Here is a 13409-nt window from a genome sequence, read left to right as displayed (position 1 = left end):
TCCGTCTCCGACGGGACCCGTAAACACAGGCTCCAGGCCTCCAGTTCCCAGCAGGAGCCGGAATACCTCCGCGAGGACCCGACTTCAGACGACGCTGCGCGTCAGGGCAAGAGTGAGCACCCAGCATGTTTTCTCAGAAGGAAAATTCGGTTGTTTGCAAAACATGTGATTTGTTTCTCTTTCAGCCTGTGTTTGTCTGAAGGAGAAACTGAATGACTTTGATTCTGTAAAGGCTTAAATGGCATGTTTTATTTGATCGAGTCGTTCCCGAGCTGAACACACTCCAGCCCACAGCCTTGAGAGCAGCAGCTCAGGCTTCTCAGCACAGACACACGACACCACCAGCTCCTGCCCGCCCCTCGGGAACCAGTCTCCAGATTATCCCAGCGGAATACCACTGGGGTTCCTGTGAAAACACAAGGATTCCGCAGACACGGAAAGTGGGGAAGGCTGCAGATGCTCACCCTCCCTGCCCTGAGGCTGGAGAGGAAGCCTGTTCACCGTCTGAACCGCAGGGTGACAAGCTCACTTAGCCACAGAGCACTACTTCATCTAGACCTGCTTCACAGAAGACACTTGGGGCAAATGCCGCACGGCCTTACCTCCCACAGCGTCAGGCACAGTCACCTGTTCCTTGCGTGTCTCACGTTCCCTCTAAATTACCACCCACCGCCCACGACCGACCCCTCAAAACTCAAGCCCGGCACCTCTGTGGGCAGCTCCCCTGCGCCTCCGAGCCGCACTGTGCGGTTGGCCCGTCCACACGCCCGACCTCGGACCCGCGGCTTCCGGGCGGCCTGCTGGCCTCCCCAGGGATACACGGGCCAGCTCTGCTGGGACCACGCCTCCTGACACCTCCGCCGGGCGCACGGCAGTCTCACTGCGAGGCTGCAGCACGCTCACACAGCACTATTGGACACACGAACGTGCAGCAGAGCCTCCTGTCCCGAGAAGCGCCCCCAGCCCCTCACCTGACTGCTCTGCCTACAGGCCTGCCTTTTACAGCTGCCCCCAGTCACCCTCGCCGCGAGGAGACTCGCCCTTCATGGCAAGACAAGAGACCTGCCTTCTACAGCTGCCCCCGGTCACCCTCGCCGCGAAGAACTCACCCTCCATGGCAAGACAAGAGACCTGCCTTTTACAGCTGCCCCCAGCCACCCTCGCCGCGAAGAACTCACCCTCCATGGCAAGACAAGAAGGACTCGGGCATAAAACTGCGGTCTCTGTCCTCTGGCCCCTCCCTCTCTACCGTGCAGTGTCTGCCTTTCACACACACCAAACCTCTGTCGGCAGAAACGCCTGCTCAACTACACGCAGCAGCAGCAGCAGCAGCCCTGACAAGACAGCCCCTCAGAGAGAGCCCTGCCCCTGGATGGGGCAATGAGGATGAGCGGACCTGGGTCGTGCCAACCGCCAGTAAGACGTCGTGGATGGACAGACGGCCTGTGTCCCAAACCTCACAGCCCTGCTGTGCCAGGACCTCCGACGGGAGAACCGTCCTCGGGGCCTCCTGAGACGGTCTTCCAGGTCACACTCCTCCAGCGGGGCTCCAATAAAACCCTGCGGGCTGACTGTGTTGACGTGACGGTCGAGGCACAGTCTGCGGTTTCTGCCGGAGCTCGCAGGCCCGGACCCCGCTCTGGGCACACCCTCGCGGGACACACCTGCCCCAGCGCCCGCAGCGTTGCCTGTGAGGGCGTCTCTGGAGGGGACCGCGGCACGGAAACGCCTCAGACCCCAGGCTGCACACGTGCTTCTTTTCGAGGTAGTTTCGGCCGTGTGTGTGCCATGCTGGCCCCCAGGCTTCCAGAGTACACACCTGGATCCTACGTTAGATTCTTGGCATGGGGTTTCCAAACTGCATGCGTAGTAAAAACAGCCCAAAGGAGATTTTTCTGATGACAAAGACTACCGTAAGCACAGCGAACTACATTCAGTATCTTGTAATAACCTAATATGGAAAAGAACCTGAAGAAGAAGAAAACATATACGTATGTATTCTTTAAAATCGAGAGTTTTCCATCCCTGCCTAGACCTCTCTTTTCTGGAGCAGGGGCTGGGACCCAGGCAGCCCAGATGGGCTCCTGATGAACGGTCTAAACCCACTCAGGCCCACAGCCCGGCGTCCTGCGTCCACACTGGGCACCAAATCCTCGTCTCCAGCCCCCAGGCCTCAGGCTGCCCCGGGCCACGCAGACCACTCTGGCTTTTGGGGCCTCCTCACGTCTGCCCCCTGGGAGCTTCCTTTCCTTCTTCCTCGCTCAGACACACTCTGCTACGCTGACCGGGGAACAGGGTCCTTGCGGGCCCACCTACCGCACTGCTGGAGCTGCCCCGAGGGGGCTCCTCGTCCTGTCCCGCCACGGCCACCGCCCCCCTCCACGCGCCCCGCTCCCCTGTCTGCACAGGCCCCGACGGGTCGCCTCACCCCCTCCCCATCATTCCTCCCTGTCCACTCCACACGCAACGTTGCAACCAGAGCTCAAAAGGCAGAGTTTTAAAAAATGTAAGTCAGACCAAGTTATTATTATTATTTTGGCTAAAATCTTCTATGGACAGATGACTAAGAAATTCTACACTGAGGTATACACCCAAGAGAAATGAAAACATATACCCACACAGAAGCTTGTACCTGAATGTTTATAATAACCAAGAGGCAGGACCAATCCAGATGTCCAGCAACTTATGAATGTCAAACAAAATGCAGGATAGCCATCCAATGGGACAGTGTTCACCCACACAAAGAAGAAAAGTCCTGATGCACGCCACAGCACAGAGAGCCTTGGAGACACCAGGCCAGGGAAAGAAGCCAGTCACGGAAGACCACGCCCGGACTGCACTTTGGGGCGATGGTCCAGGTGGGGAGCTCCAGAGAGACAGAGGGCAGGAGCAGGGAGTGAAGAGAGCGGGGACCCGGGGCCGAGAGTGAGGAGCTGGGTTCCTCTCGACGTGAGAAAGGCTTTAAGGTGGACAGGTTGATCGCGCCTGGCAACTCACACACTGTGTGACGCATATCTCTGCAAGGTGTTCAGAACACTCTTCCTGAAGTCGATGACGGCTCTGAGCGCAAGCCCGCACTCCTCAGAGCTGTGGCCGCCCGCCCCTCGCAGCCCCGGCCTGCCCTGGGGCCTCAGCCCGGACCACCCTGGCCAGCACCCTCCACATGTCAGTCTCCTCCAGGGCCTCTGGAGCGCGGAGCACCTCGTGTGCGGCTCCTCTGCAGAGCCTGCACGCGCTGCCTGGAGTGCGCACCCGCTCCCCGCAGCTCCCAACAGGGCGGGCCTTGCACTCCTGGCCTGACTTTCTCTGAGCCCCCAGGAGTCCTCTGTAAGGCACCTTGACTTAATTCTTTTATGCGCACTGCTCCTTGAGGAAACGCACCGCATTCCATACAGCACGTGGTGCAGAGCTGTTACTCAGTAAATAGTGCGGATCGCAGGAGACTCCTGAAGCAAGCCCACAGTCCACAGCAGGCTGCCGCGCAGAGGTTATAAAGCCCCGGCAGACCGTCGCCGTGTCCCCTGCTCTCCCTGCGGCTCCCGAGCAGCAGCGGGGCAGCCTGCAGCCCCTGGCTCAGCGTCCTTCAGGGCCCGTGGTCCCAACGGTGGATTTAACCCATTTCACTTGTCTCCACTCAGGAGCAGTTTTCAAAGGGAGTTTTTTTTTCAGCAAATGAAAGATGACTTTCGCATTCAGTCTCTGGATGAAACTAACAGCATCTGACTCATGTCTGAGCTACGAGATGCACAAACAGCAAATACTGAAGATCCGATTTACTAACCTGTCCTGGCTGGACGTCCATCGTAAGACGACAACTGTTGGCTCTGCACCCTGTTAGCCCAGAGAATAGAATCTCTTCAAGTTTCATGTAAATAATGGAAAAAGAAAGGAACGAAACGAAGAAGAAAAGCACTTTTTCAACTTATCTTCCTCCATTTCGTCTCAAAAGACATGCCTTTGAGCTGTCTTTACAATAAACACGTATCTAGAGCGTATAACTCACTCTATCTGTAGATGAAAAGACGCTCTGACCTGCGACACATGTGCACACACTCACAAACACAACACTCCTTTTTGGATATTCAGAATGAAATGGAGTCAAACTGGAATCTAAATTTTGCTAACATTTCACTTCTTTTTATAGTCTTAAAAAAGGGATAATTATGTCTTCAGTCTTCAATTCCCAAATGGAATGCATTCTATTTTTCACCACTTCATCAAGTGGGAGAAAATGGCCTATCCATTTCAGTCGATACTCCAAGGTCTCTCAGGCCCGAAGCTTAGTTCAGTTCAGTTGCTCAGTCGCAGCGTCTGACTCTTTGCGACCCCACAGACTGTAGCACGCCAGGCTTCCCTGTCCTTCACCAACTCCCAGAGCTTACTCACACTCATGTCCATCGAGTTGGTGATGCCATCCAACCATCTCATCCTCTGTCGGCCCCTTCTCCTCCCGCCTTCAATCTTTCCCAGCATCAGGGTCTTTTCCAATGAGTCAGTTCTTCGCAAAGTGGCCAAAGTATTGGAGCTTCAGCTTCAGCATCAGTCCTTCCAGTGAATATTCAGGACTGATTTCCTTTAGGATGGACTGGTTGGATCTCCTTGTAGTCCAAGGGACTCTCAAGAGTCTTCTCCAACACCACAGTTCAAAAGCATCAATTCTTTGGTGCTCAGCCTTCTCTATAGTCCAGCTCTCACATCCATACATGACTACTGGAAAACCATAGCTTTGACTAGAGACACCTTTGTTAGCAAAGTAATGTCTCTGCTTTTTAATATGCTGTCTAAGTTTGTCATAACTTCTCTTCCAAGGAGCAAGTGTCTTTTGATTTCAAGGCTTCAGTGACCATCTGCAGTGATCTTGGAGCCAGAAAAATAAAGTCTGCCACTGTTTTCACTGTTTCCCATCTATCTGCCGTGAGGTGATGGGACCAGATGCCATGATCTCAGTTTTCTGAATGCTGAGTTTTCAGCCACTTGTTCACTCTCCTCTTCACTTTCATCAGAGGCTCTAGTTCTTCTTCGCTTTCCACCCTAAGTGTGGAGTCAGCTCTCTCAGCTCCTCCCTAAAGTCTCTGAGGTCAGCTCTCGGCTGCTCCCTCCACCCCTCCAGTTAAGTCTACAGAACAGCCAGCCACTGACCCTCGCCATTCGTCACGCACTGTCCACTGCCTTTTCTGACATTCTTTTCAAATTAATCCCCACCGCACATCGAGCTCTGCTTCTCGGAGCCTTTTATCACATCCCTGCTCTCCTTTGCTGCCAGAGGTCGGCACGGGCCGCGCAGTGCGGGCCCGAGACCCTTCCCTATGCTCAGGCGCTGCAGCGCCAGGGGAGACAGGGCCTGAGAGGGGCCTCTCTTCCATAAGATGAGGAGACAGAAGAAACGCCTGTATCCGTAACAGAAGAAGTATGTACGTTAAATCATCAGAAGTAGTTAAAATCTCCACCGAAAGTCTCCAAGAGGCAGAGTACAAACCCGAGCCGCACCAGAAAGCTCTGTCTCCAAGAAGCCTCTGAGCTGGGGGCTCACTGTCGCCGCCCACCCTGCACCTCCCGCCTCCTGCCGCAGAGCAGAGCCCACAGGGGGCAGGGGCCACACACCTCCTCCTCTGCCTGGCTTCCACAGAGGGCTCGGGGCCAGGGGCGCAGAGCAGCGTGGCGGCTGGAACCCCACTGGCAGTGCTGGGCGGGGGGCGGTTCGTGATCACACAGAGCGGGCTGCTGCAGGCGACGCCGTCGGCTCTCTCTGCCGTGGAGTCGGCCTGGGACCTGTAAGGGGTCCTAAAATCAAGAAGGACACAGCAGAAAGGGAACGGTCAGCACACAGACACCACCGCCCTGGGACCTGTGAGGGGTCCTGAAGTCAGGAGGACATAGCAGAAAGGGAACAGTCAGCGCGCGCGCACACACACAGACACACACACACACCACCGCCCTGGGACCTGTGAGGGGTCCTGAAGTCAGGAGGACATAGCAGAAAGGGAACAGTCAGCGCGCGCACACACACAGACACACACACACCACCGCCCTGGCAGAGGCAGAGCCTTGAGGAGGGCTTGCCCAGAGAATCTTCTTGCTCAGAATTTGTCTGTGGTTGGTCTGTTTTCTTAATTCTGAGCTCTTAAATCTTACAACAGTGATTATGCTTTCAATCTGACATCTTCTGCCTAAGGAGTTATGTTTCAGGAAAAAGGAAAAAAAAATTTTATTTGAGATACAAAAAAATGTCCTTTAATCAGCTATGGCACAAGTAGTGACAGACACGCGAGTGCTCTGGACGCCTCCTGAGCACCACCTGGTCCCCACACTCACACTCACACTCACACACACACACACAGAGACCTGGTCTCCACACTCACACACTCACACACACACACACACACAGAGACCTGGTCTCCACACTCACACTCACACTCACACACACAGAGACCTGGTCTCCACACTCACACTCACACACACACACACACAGAGACCTGGTCCCCACACTCACACACTCACACACACACACACAGAGACCTGGTCTCCACACTCACACACTCACACACTCACACACACACACACAGAGACCTGGTCTCCACACTCACACACTCACACTCACACTCACACACACAGAGACCTGGTCCCCACACTCACACACTCACACTCACACACACACAGAGACCTGGTCCCCACACTCACACACTCACACTCACACACACACAGAGACCTGGTCTCCACACTCACACACTCACGCTCACACACACACACACACACACACAGAGACGACACTGAGGCCACTTACACCGCCCGCAGCCCCAGGCAGGGAGCCCCGAGGGGCCGCGGCCGACACCAGGCAGGCAGACGACCGTCTTCCCGGATCGCCCAGAGCCACTCTGCAACCTCACCTAGCGGAGCAAGCACCCGACTGTCCACATTCACAACTGCAGACACGAGTGACCCAACAGAAACTAACGGGATCCTACGCGCAACCCTGAGACAGACTTCCTGTCGGCAAGCTGTGCAATTACACTCATTTACATGAAAACAAGATCTTTGTTTCTTAACAAAGACTTGAGAGCAGCCATTGGCTCTGCACCCAAAAAGCTATCGTTTGTGATGTCACAGCTTGTTGCTGGGGTAACAGAGACCCAAAATTGATACTCACAGAGATGGGGAAGCAATGGAAGTAATAAATGCTAAAAATCTGTGTTTTTTTCACCTAATTACAACTACCACAAATGCTTTAAGTAGCTATAAGCTCATTTTCAAATAATCACATTATAATAAGCTTGAAAGAATGATCAGATCATAAAACTACCAATACGGTACCTAGATGCAAGGATAAAAATAGAACAGTTCTGAACTGGTATCTAAAAAACACAAGACACTTCTCCAGAAGCAGTTAATAGCTCAGGAAAAAGGTGAGATTTCACTTTTTTTTTTTTTATTAAAGTGAAAGCAAATAATTTCTCAGACTTCCAAGATGTATAAGTCTCCAGGAAGCACTAATAAAATTAACCAGAAACAAAGGTATAAAAAATTTACAATCATCAAAACCTCACATGAAATTCTGCTTAGTTAATAACATGCTTTGATCTCTGCAATTTCTTATGCTGGAGAAATGCCAAGGATTTTATTTTGTTAAATTACAGAATATGATTTTTACTATTTTGAAGTGCATAATTTTACAGACTGCTGGGATCCGAAGAGGAAAAGCTCCAGGGCTCTGGAACCACCTGGGGCCAAGCTTAACCTCTCCCATTTCTCACCCTCTAAGACAGGGATAATGATGACTGCAAGTGCAAGGTCTTGTGAGATTAAATAAGACAAACCTGTGGAACACTTAGTGCCCAGAATAAAAGATAAACTCAGTGGAAACAAAAAAGTGAAAAAGAGAAGAGCCCCGAAATGCACAGACCCAGGCTCAGCCCGCCTCTGCTCCTTCCATCCTGGTGGCCGTGGTTAGATGGCTGCACTCTGGGTCTGTTTCCTCATCTGTAAAGTGAGGCCGCCGCTCACAAGCTGGGGGGCTCCTCAGGACCGAACAGGACACACCCACAGTCATACTACTCACTCCAGGCCCCTATGGCTCAGGGCAGCCACGTGCCTGGTGAAGAATCCACACGCGTCAAAGTCTCCCTGGCTGCGGGAGGGAGCCAGCGAGGCTTAAGCAGAAAGCTAGTGCTTTGGGGGAAATTCTCAGTTCAGAGGCATTCCCTCTTGGCACACAGCCCCGTCTCCTCGTCCTCCCTCGAATGGCCTAGAATGCAGCCGTGATGGCGAGAACTCGAGCAGCTCCTGTGGACCATGAGGCGACCCCGGAAACGGAAGCCACGCTCTGGACCATGAGGCGACCCCGGAAACGGAAGCCGCTGCAACCCCTGTGACTCGAGCCACGCGCCAGCCCTGTCTCGGGACCGTCCTGACTGAGGGGGAAAATGAAGACTCATCACACCGCAGTCCCCATTACCAGGTGTACTGTACGTGTGAGTGAACCAAGTCCTGATGTCACGCTGTTCGGCACGAGCCCCATGCCTGGCCCAGACTGGGGCTCAACACAGGGCAGCTGCTACGCCTCCTCCGCCAACCCCCCCCCCCCCCCCCGCTCCGCCCCCAGGCCACGCTCTGAGCTCGCGGGAGCCTCTCTGCCTCAGCGTCGCCACATGCGGGAGAACACGGCTGTCCCCACAGGCTAGCACCCTCTGCAAGCGCACTGTAGTGGGGCCTGGCGCGTGTGCGCACGGTCACACGGGGGCTGTGAGCAGCGCCCAGCAGCAGGCAGCACCGCGCCAGGAGGACAGCATCAGGCGGCCCCAGCACGGGCGCGGGCGGCACCGCCCTCGCTGACGCTTCGTTGCCTGCGCCAGCTGCAAGGACGGGAGCAGAGCGGCCTTGGCCGCACCCGGGGAAGGGCTCTGACCACAGTCACACCAGCTACAGCCGCGGCGGACGCTCCGCGCCACGTCACACGCCGCCCGCCCAGCTGCTGCTCGGACGGGCCGGACGCCAGGAAGACTCGGCTGGGACAGAGACGACCAGCGCCACGACCTCACCGCGGCCCGAGCGCTTCCGGTGCAGGACCGAGCCTCCTGCGCACCGGGGTCTGGACGCTGTCCTCCAGAAAGAAACACAGAAGAGTCCTACTGGCACTACAGAAAATGTAGGTGAAAGATGGGATGTTTGTGACCTCCGATCTACCACACAGTCTGAGCCTGGACTCGCGGTCCGGGCTGCAGGGCTACTGAGAAGTGAAAGCAGTCGTATTAAGCTGAAGCCTGAACGCCCCTCCGTGGAAGGACAGGCAGCCTTGGGGCGGCTGCCGCACCCACGCACACCTAACCCGAGCTTGCCAAGCCGCACCTGAGGCCTGCCAGCGGCCCAGCGCTTACCTGCCGTGGTGCACACACCAGCAGTGTGCCCTGCGTGGAGCAGAGCGGGAGGCGGGCTGCCGGCCGCCCGGAGCTGGACAAACCCCCGGCAAGGAGGGAGGCGGCAGGAGTGGGCTGCGATGGGCTGAAAGGTGGAGACGGAGGGGCCACTATGTCCAGCACAGGACGCACTGTCACTTCCTCCAGGACGCGTGGCTCACCACCCGCCCAGCGCCACCTCCCCGCCCATCTGGGCACTTCAAGCAAGTTGGGCAGAGGAGAGGACGCAGCCGCTGGGAGTAGAGGGACCCAGCCTGACCCGCGCTGGGCCTGCAGCCAGCAGGCCTCGTCCATCACCTGCAGAGGGGAGGACAGGAGAAGAGGTGCAACAGGAGGAAGCAGAATGCGTGGATGGAGTGGGCCTGAGAGGGGAGGCTGGAAAAGACTCCGATAACCCCTAGGACAGAAAGTCATGCGAGCCCAGAGGCCTCCCTGAGACAGAAGCACCGCTGCAAAAGCTTGGAGATGCTGTGGAACAGACTCAGCGCAGAGCGGAGAGCGGCCAGAGGCCAGGGCACCTAGGGGTCAGGGGTCCACGTCTACATGGCAGCACCCGGGAGGCGGCGGAGCTCAGCTTCTCTGCTCCACCGAGACACACAACCACCACCTCAACTGCGGCAGGCAATCATGTGAGTCTGAATTTATTTAAAAACTTGACCATAACAGCAATCTGGGGGTGTGAGCAGAAACGGTCAGGAAGACTTCTTGGGCAAAAGACGCATCTTACTGGCTGTACAAAAGGAATTTCTGCCTAGAACGGCAAACGGGAAGTTTCTGAGAGTTGGCATAGTCTAAGAATGACAAATACCTCCTCACGCTTTCTGTCTGAAACAGCGACTGCGTATGTTTCTTTCATTTTGAAAGGTCATAAAGTAAGATCTGCTCTCTCAGACTCGCTCACACAAGGAAGCGTGCTCCCGCCCTACAGAGAAACGGCACCCCCAGCCCAGCTCTCGGCTCACCAAGACTGTGCAGACGACATCTGCCCACCGAACGCTACTCCCTCCATGCGTCCGCTGAGACGTGGACGTGGAAGCCCCAGCCTGCCACAGTACCCCACCAGGCCTGAAGAGCGAACACAGCCTCGCCCTTCCAAGGTCTAGGACATTATTCTCCTTGAGAACTTTTCTTAGTCCTGGATCCAACCGTAAGGAGCAGTAAAGCACCTATTCACACTAAGGCCTCGCCCCTGAAGACAAACAGGCAACAGCCTCAATAAAGCCAGAAGCACGGAGGCTGTGGGACAAGCTTCCGGTGCACCCCTGAACCGGGCGGGCACGCTGTGCAAGCTGAGCCTCCTCTTACAGGGCGCATCTGCAGAGCCGCAGTCTCAAAAGGCTGCAGTGGCTCTCTGGTTTCAGAACGGTGCCCACGTTCCGATGTTAACTGGTTGGTAAGATTCTTCCAAGCAAACGAAAACAGTTTTTATCCCAAACACAGTCTGTGGCCAAAGCCTGTATCTAGGGCAGCCGACCAAGCACCAAAACGCCTAATGATGAAGGCTGTGGCGTGAAGAGGCAGGTGGAGGGCAAGGAAGCGGGAGCGAAGAGAGGATTCAGAAGCCACGAGAGTCAGATTCTTCCACAGGAGCAGCAAAGTTTAAACTGAAATATTAATTGTGTCTTACAGCTTCAGGGCTCTGGCAGGGGCGCGCTGCTTGCTGGCTGGTACATGGCAAAGAAAGTGACTGCAGGGAGGGGCACACAGGTGAGAGAGGGGCAGGGGACCCGGGCGCCTTCTCTGCACCACATCTGCGACTTTCACATCTTGATGGATCTGAGGGCCATTAAAGTCATAAAAAACAACAACAACTCAAGTCCCTGAATGAAGAGGCTTCGATACAAGACTTTTAAATAAAAAAACCGTCCCCATCTCCCCTTACACCCTCTGGGCCCCTCCCTGCCTCCCCGCTCCCCAGGTGAGACTGGAGACGAGGCTGGGGCTTAAGCTCAGTCCCGCTCAGACACTGCTGGGAGCCAAAGTGGCTGCAGATTGCACAGGACTGAAAGGGTGGAGTGTGTATTCAGATCTCTCTGTGGGGAGAAGTTGGAATTAGCTTACTCTAATTCAGTTAGGAAAAGAAATTAATTTTAATTTAAAATTACTTAAGATGTTAATCCCAAGAAATCTAAAAGCAATTATTTTTTGATTCACTTTTGTGATGCTAATTGGGTGTAAAAAGGCATGCAGTCACTACCCATCTGTCCACAGCCAGAGTGAGGGGCAGGTACCTTTTCAGGAAGGTCGACACGTAGGTCGAGGGAGCGGCCGTCTGCGGGGTCTCGCTCCCCTTGGCTGCGTCCCTCCAGGGCTGCCGGGGCTGGGAGCCACTGCGCACCAGGTTAGCAGCCGACTCTCTGCAGAGGCAACAGACAGGGCGGCGCTGAGGCCGCTGCCTCCCGCCGCGCTAGGGGCGGGGCGGACGGGGAGCGCGGCAGAGGGGCACGCGGGACGCCCTCCAAGGGCCTGTCTGCGGACTCCGCTGCTCCCTGCACAGACGGAGGACCGGTTCAGTATCTCTGCCCGTTCACCCACTTCAGGGCCAGCCCTCCTCACTGGGGACCAAGGCCTCGCTCCCAGGGTCTGGAGCTTCTGGAAGGAACAGTCACTTTGCTCCTCGTTTAGAAAGGCTGGCGAGTCAGCCCAGGGCAGGTCACTCCAAGCAAGCAGAGCGGGAGTGGGGATGGACAGGACGAGCGTCCAGGAGAAGCAGCCCCTCGGCTCACAGCAGGGCGCACACCCAGGAGAGGCTCACCCCCAGCTGGCAGCTTGGGCCTCTGCCTCCCCAGGTCCCCCAGCAGCCCTTCCAAGGAGGGGACTGTGGAAAGTGCAGGCCGCTCCAGCAGGCCTGGGTGGACCAGGCGGCGCCCGGGCTGCAGGGAGAGGATCTCGCCTTGCGGAGCCGGCTCCAGCCCGCGGGCGGCTCTGAGACGCGACATAGGTCACAGTTCCCACACTCATCTTAACACGGACGCACAAACTAGCTGTTCACTCCATTCTGTAACAAGGTTTCTAGTGCTGCCCATGGGCCAGGCCCTGTGCTGAGAGACCCGCGTGGACACTGAGCCCCCTTCTCAGAGCCCGCTGTGCACAAACACAAGCCCCCTGGCGGGTCGGGGACCCCGCACTGGACTGGGGGGTGGGGCTGGGGGTCCCGGACAGGGGGCGGGGCACGCCAGTACCTGTTCTCTTTCTCCTCAAGGTCGCTAGTGCTGCCCGGCCTCCGCAGCCCCAGTGAGCTCAAGGCGCTTCTGGTTTCTCTCTCCTGCAAAGTCAAAACAAGTGAAGCACAGAGAAGGCCCGCCCTGACACACTGGGGCAGCGAAGCAGAGCTTACACACCTGTGTGATTTACTTCCAGACTCAACACCAACTCCTGCTCGAGCGGTATTAACAAAGGCTTATTCCCAGCTCTCCTCCGTTAGACGCCAACACGTAGGGAGAGAATTCTCTTGGGAAAAGCCGGGACGATCAAATAAGGGAACAGCAGCAGGTCCCACCAAAAGGGGACCTCTGAAAAGCCAGAGACAAGCTGTGCTCTGACGTTCTCTGCCTTGAAAGGTAGCCACAGGCACAACAGACGTGCTGACACCCTAGCCCGAGCGTCTCCAGAAACACAGGGCTGACTGAGGGGGCTGTGTTCGGAGGAGACCTGGCCTCTCAGACAAGCCGCCAGCATGCCCCGTGAAACCGGGACCATCTCAAGACCAGGAACACGCAGCTCCCAGGGAACAGCGGGTGAGAGCTCAGCCCCCGCATACACCCATCAGTCAGGGAAGTGGATGTGGAAGTTTGTTTTCTAAGTGTTCAGTTGCCCGAGCTTCATTAGGCTTGAAAGCCCAACTAAGGAACTCTGCTTCTGAACACCAAGAGAACAAGCCACTGGTGCTGGTTCAGAGAACGTTTTAGGCCATATCCCTGCACGCTCTCAAGTTTCTGCCCTAGGGGACGACGGAAGGGAAGGATGAACAGAAGGCAGGCCAAAAGGAAAAGGGTTTTTCTT

The 13409-nt window shown here is 55.9% G+C and overlaps 1 protein-coding gene across 27 annotated transcripts in view; it reads right to left on the bottom strand.

Annotated features, from left to right (window-relative positions):
* Positions 1 to 13409, bottom strand: part of PPP1R12B (protein phosphatase 1 regulatory subunit 12B) — a 171140-nt gene that overhangs the window by 92268 nt on the left and 65463 nt on the right. For 16 of the 27 annotated variants that reach the window (XM_025285261.3, XM_025285267.3, XM_025285256.3 and 13 more), the window contains 3 exons: positions 12590 to 12672; positions 11639 to 11764; positions 5602 to 5781 (listed from right to left, as the gene is read on the bottom strand). The exons of 6 other annotated variants lie outside the window; for them this stretch is intronic. In XM_025285261.3, the coding sequence (XP_025141046.3) occupies positions 5602 to 5781; positions 11639 to 11764; positions 12590 to 12672 (389 nt within the window). Of the gene's footprint in view, positions 1 to 3781; positions 3832 to 5601; positions 5782 to 11034; positions 11184 to 11638; positions 11765 to 12589; positions 12673 to 13409 lie in introns of those variants that run through there. 5 more of the 27 variants (XM_025285268.3, XM_025285259.3, XR_006550982.2 and 2 more) reach the window with 4 other exon arrangements.

This window comes from Bubalus bubalis, chromosome 5 (genome assembly GCF_019923935.1).
Source record: "Bubalus bubalis isolate 160015118507 breed Murrah chromosome 5, NDDB_SH_1, whole genome shotgun sequence".
Lineage (NCBI taxonomy): Eukaryota > Metazoa > Chordata > Mammalia > Artiodactyla > Bovidae > Bubalus > Bubalus bubalis.
This window is presented reverse-complemented; position numbering and strand designations above follow the sequence as displayed.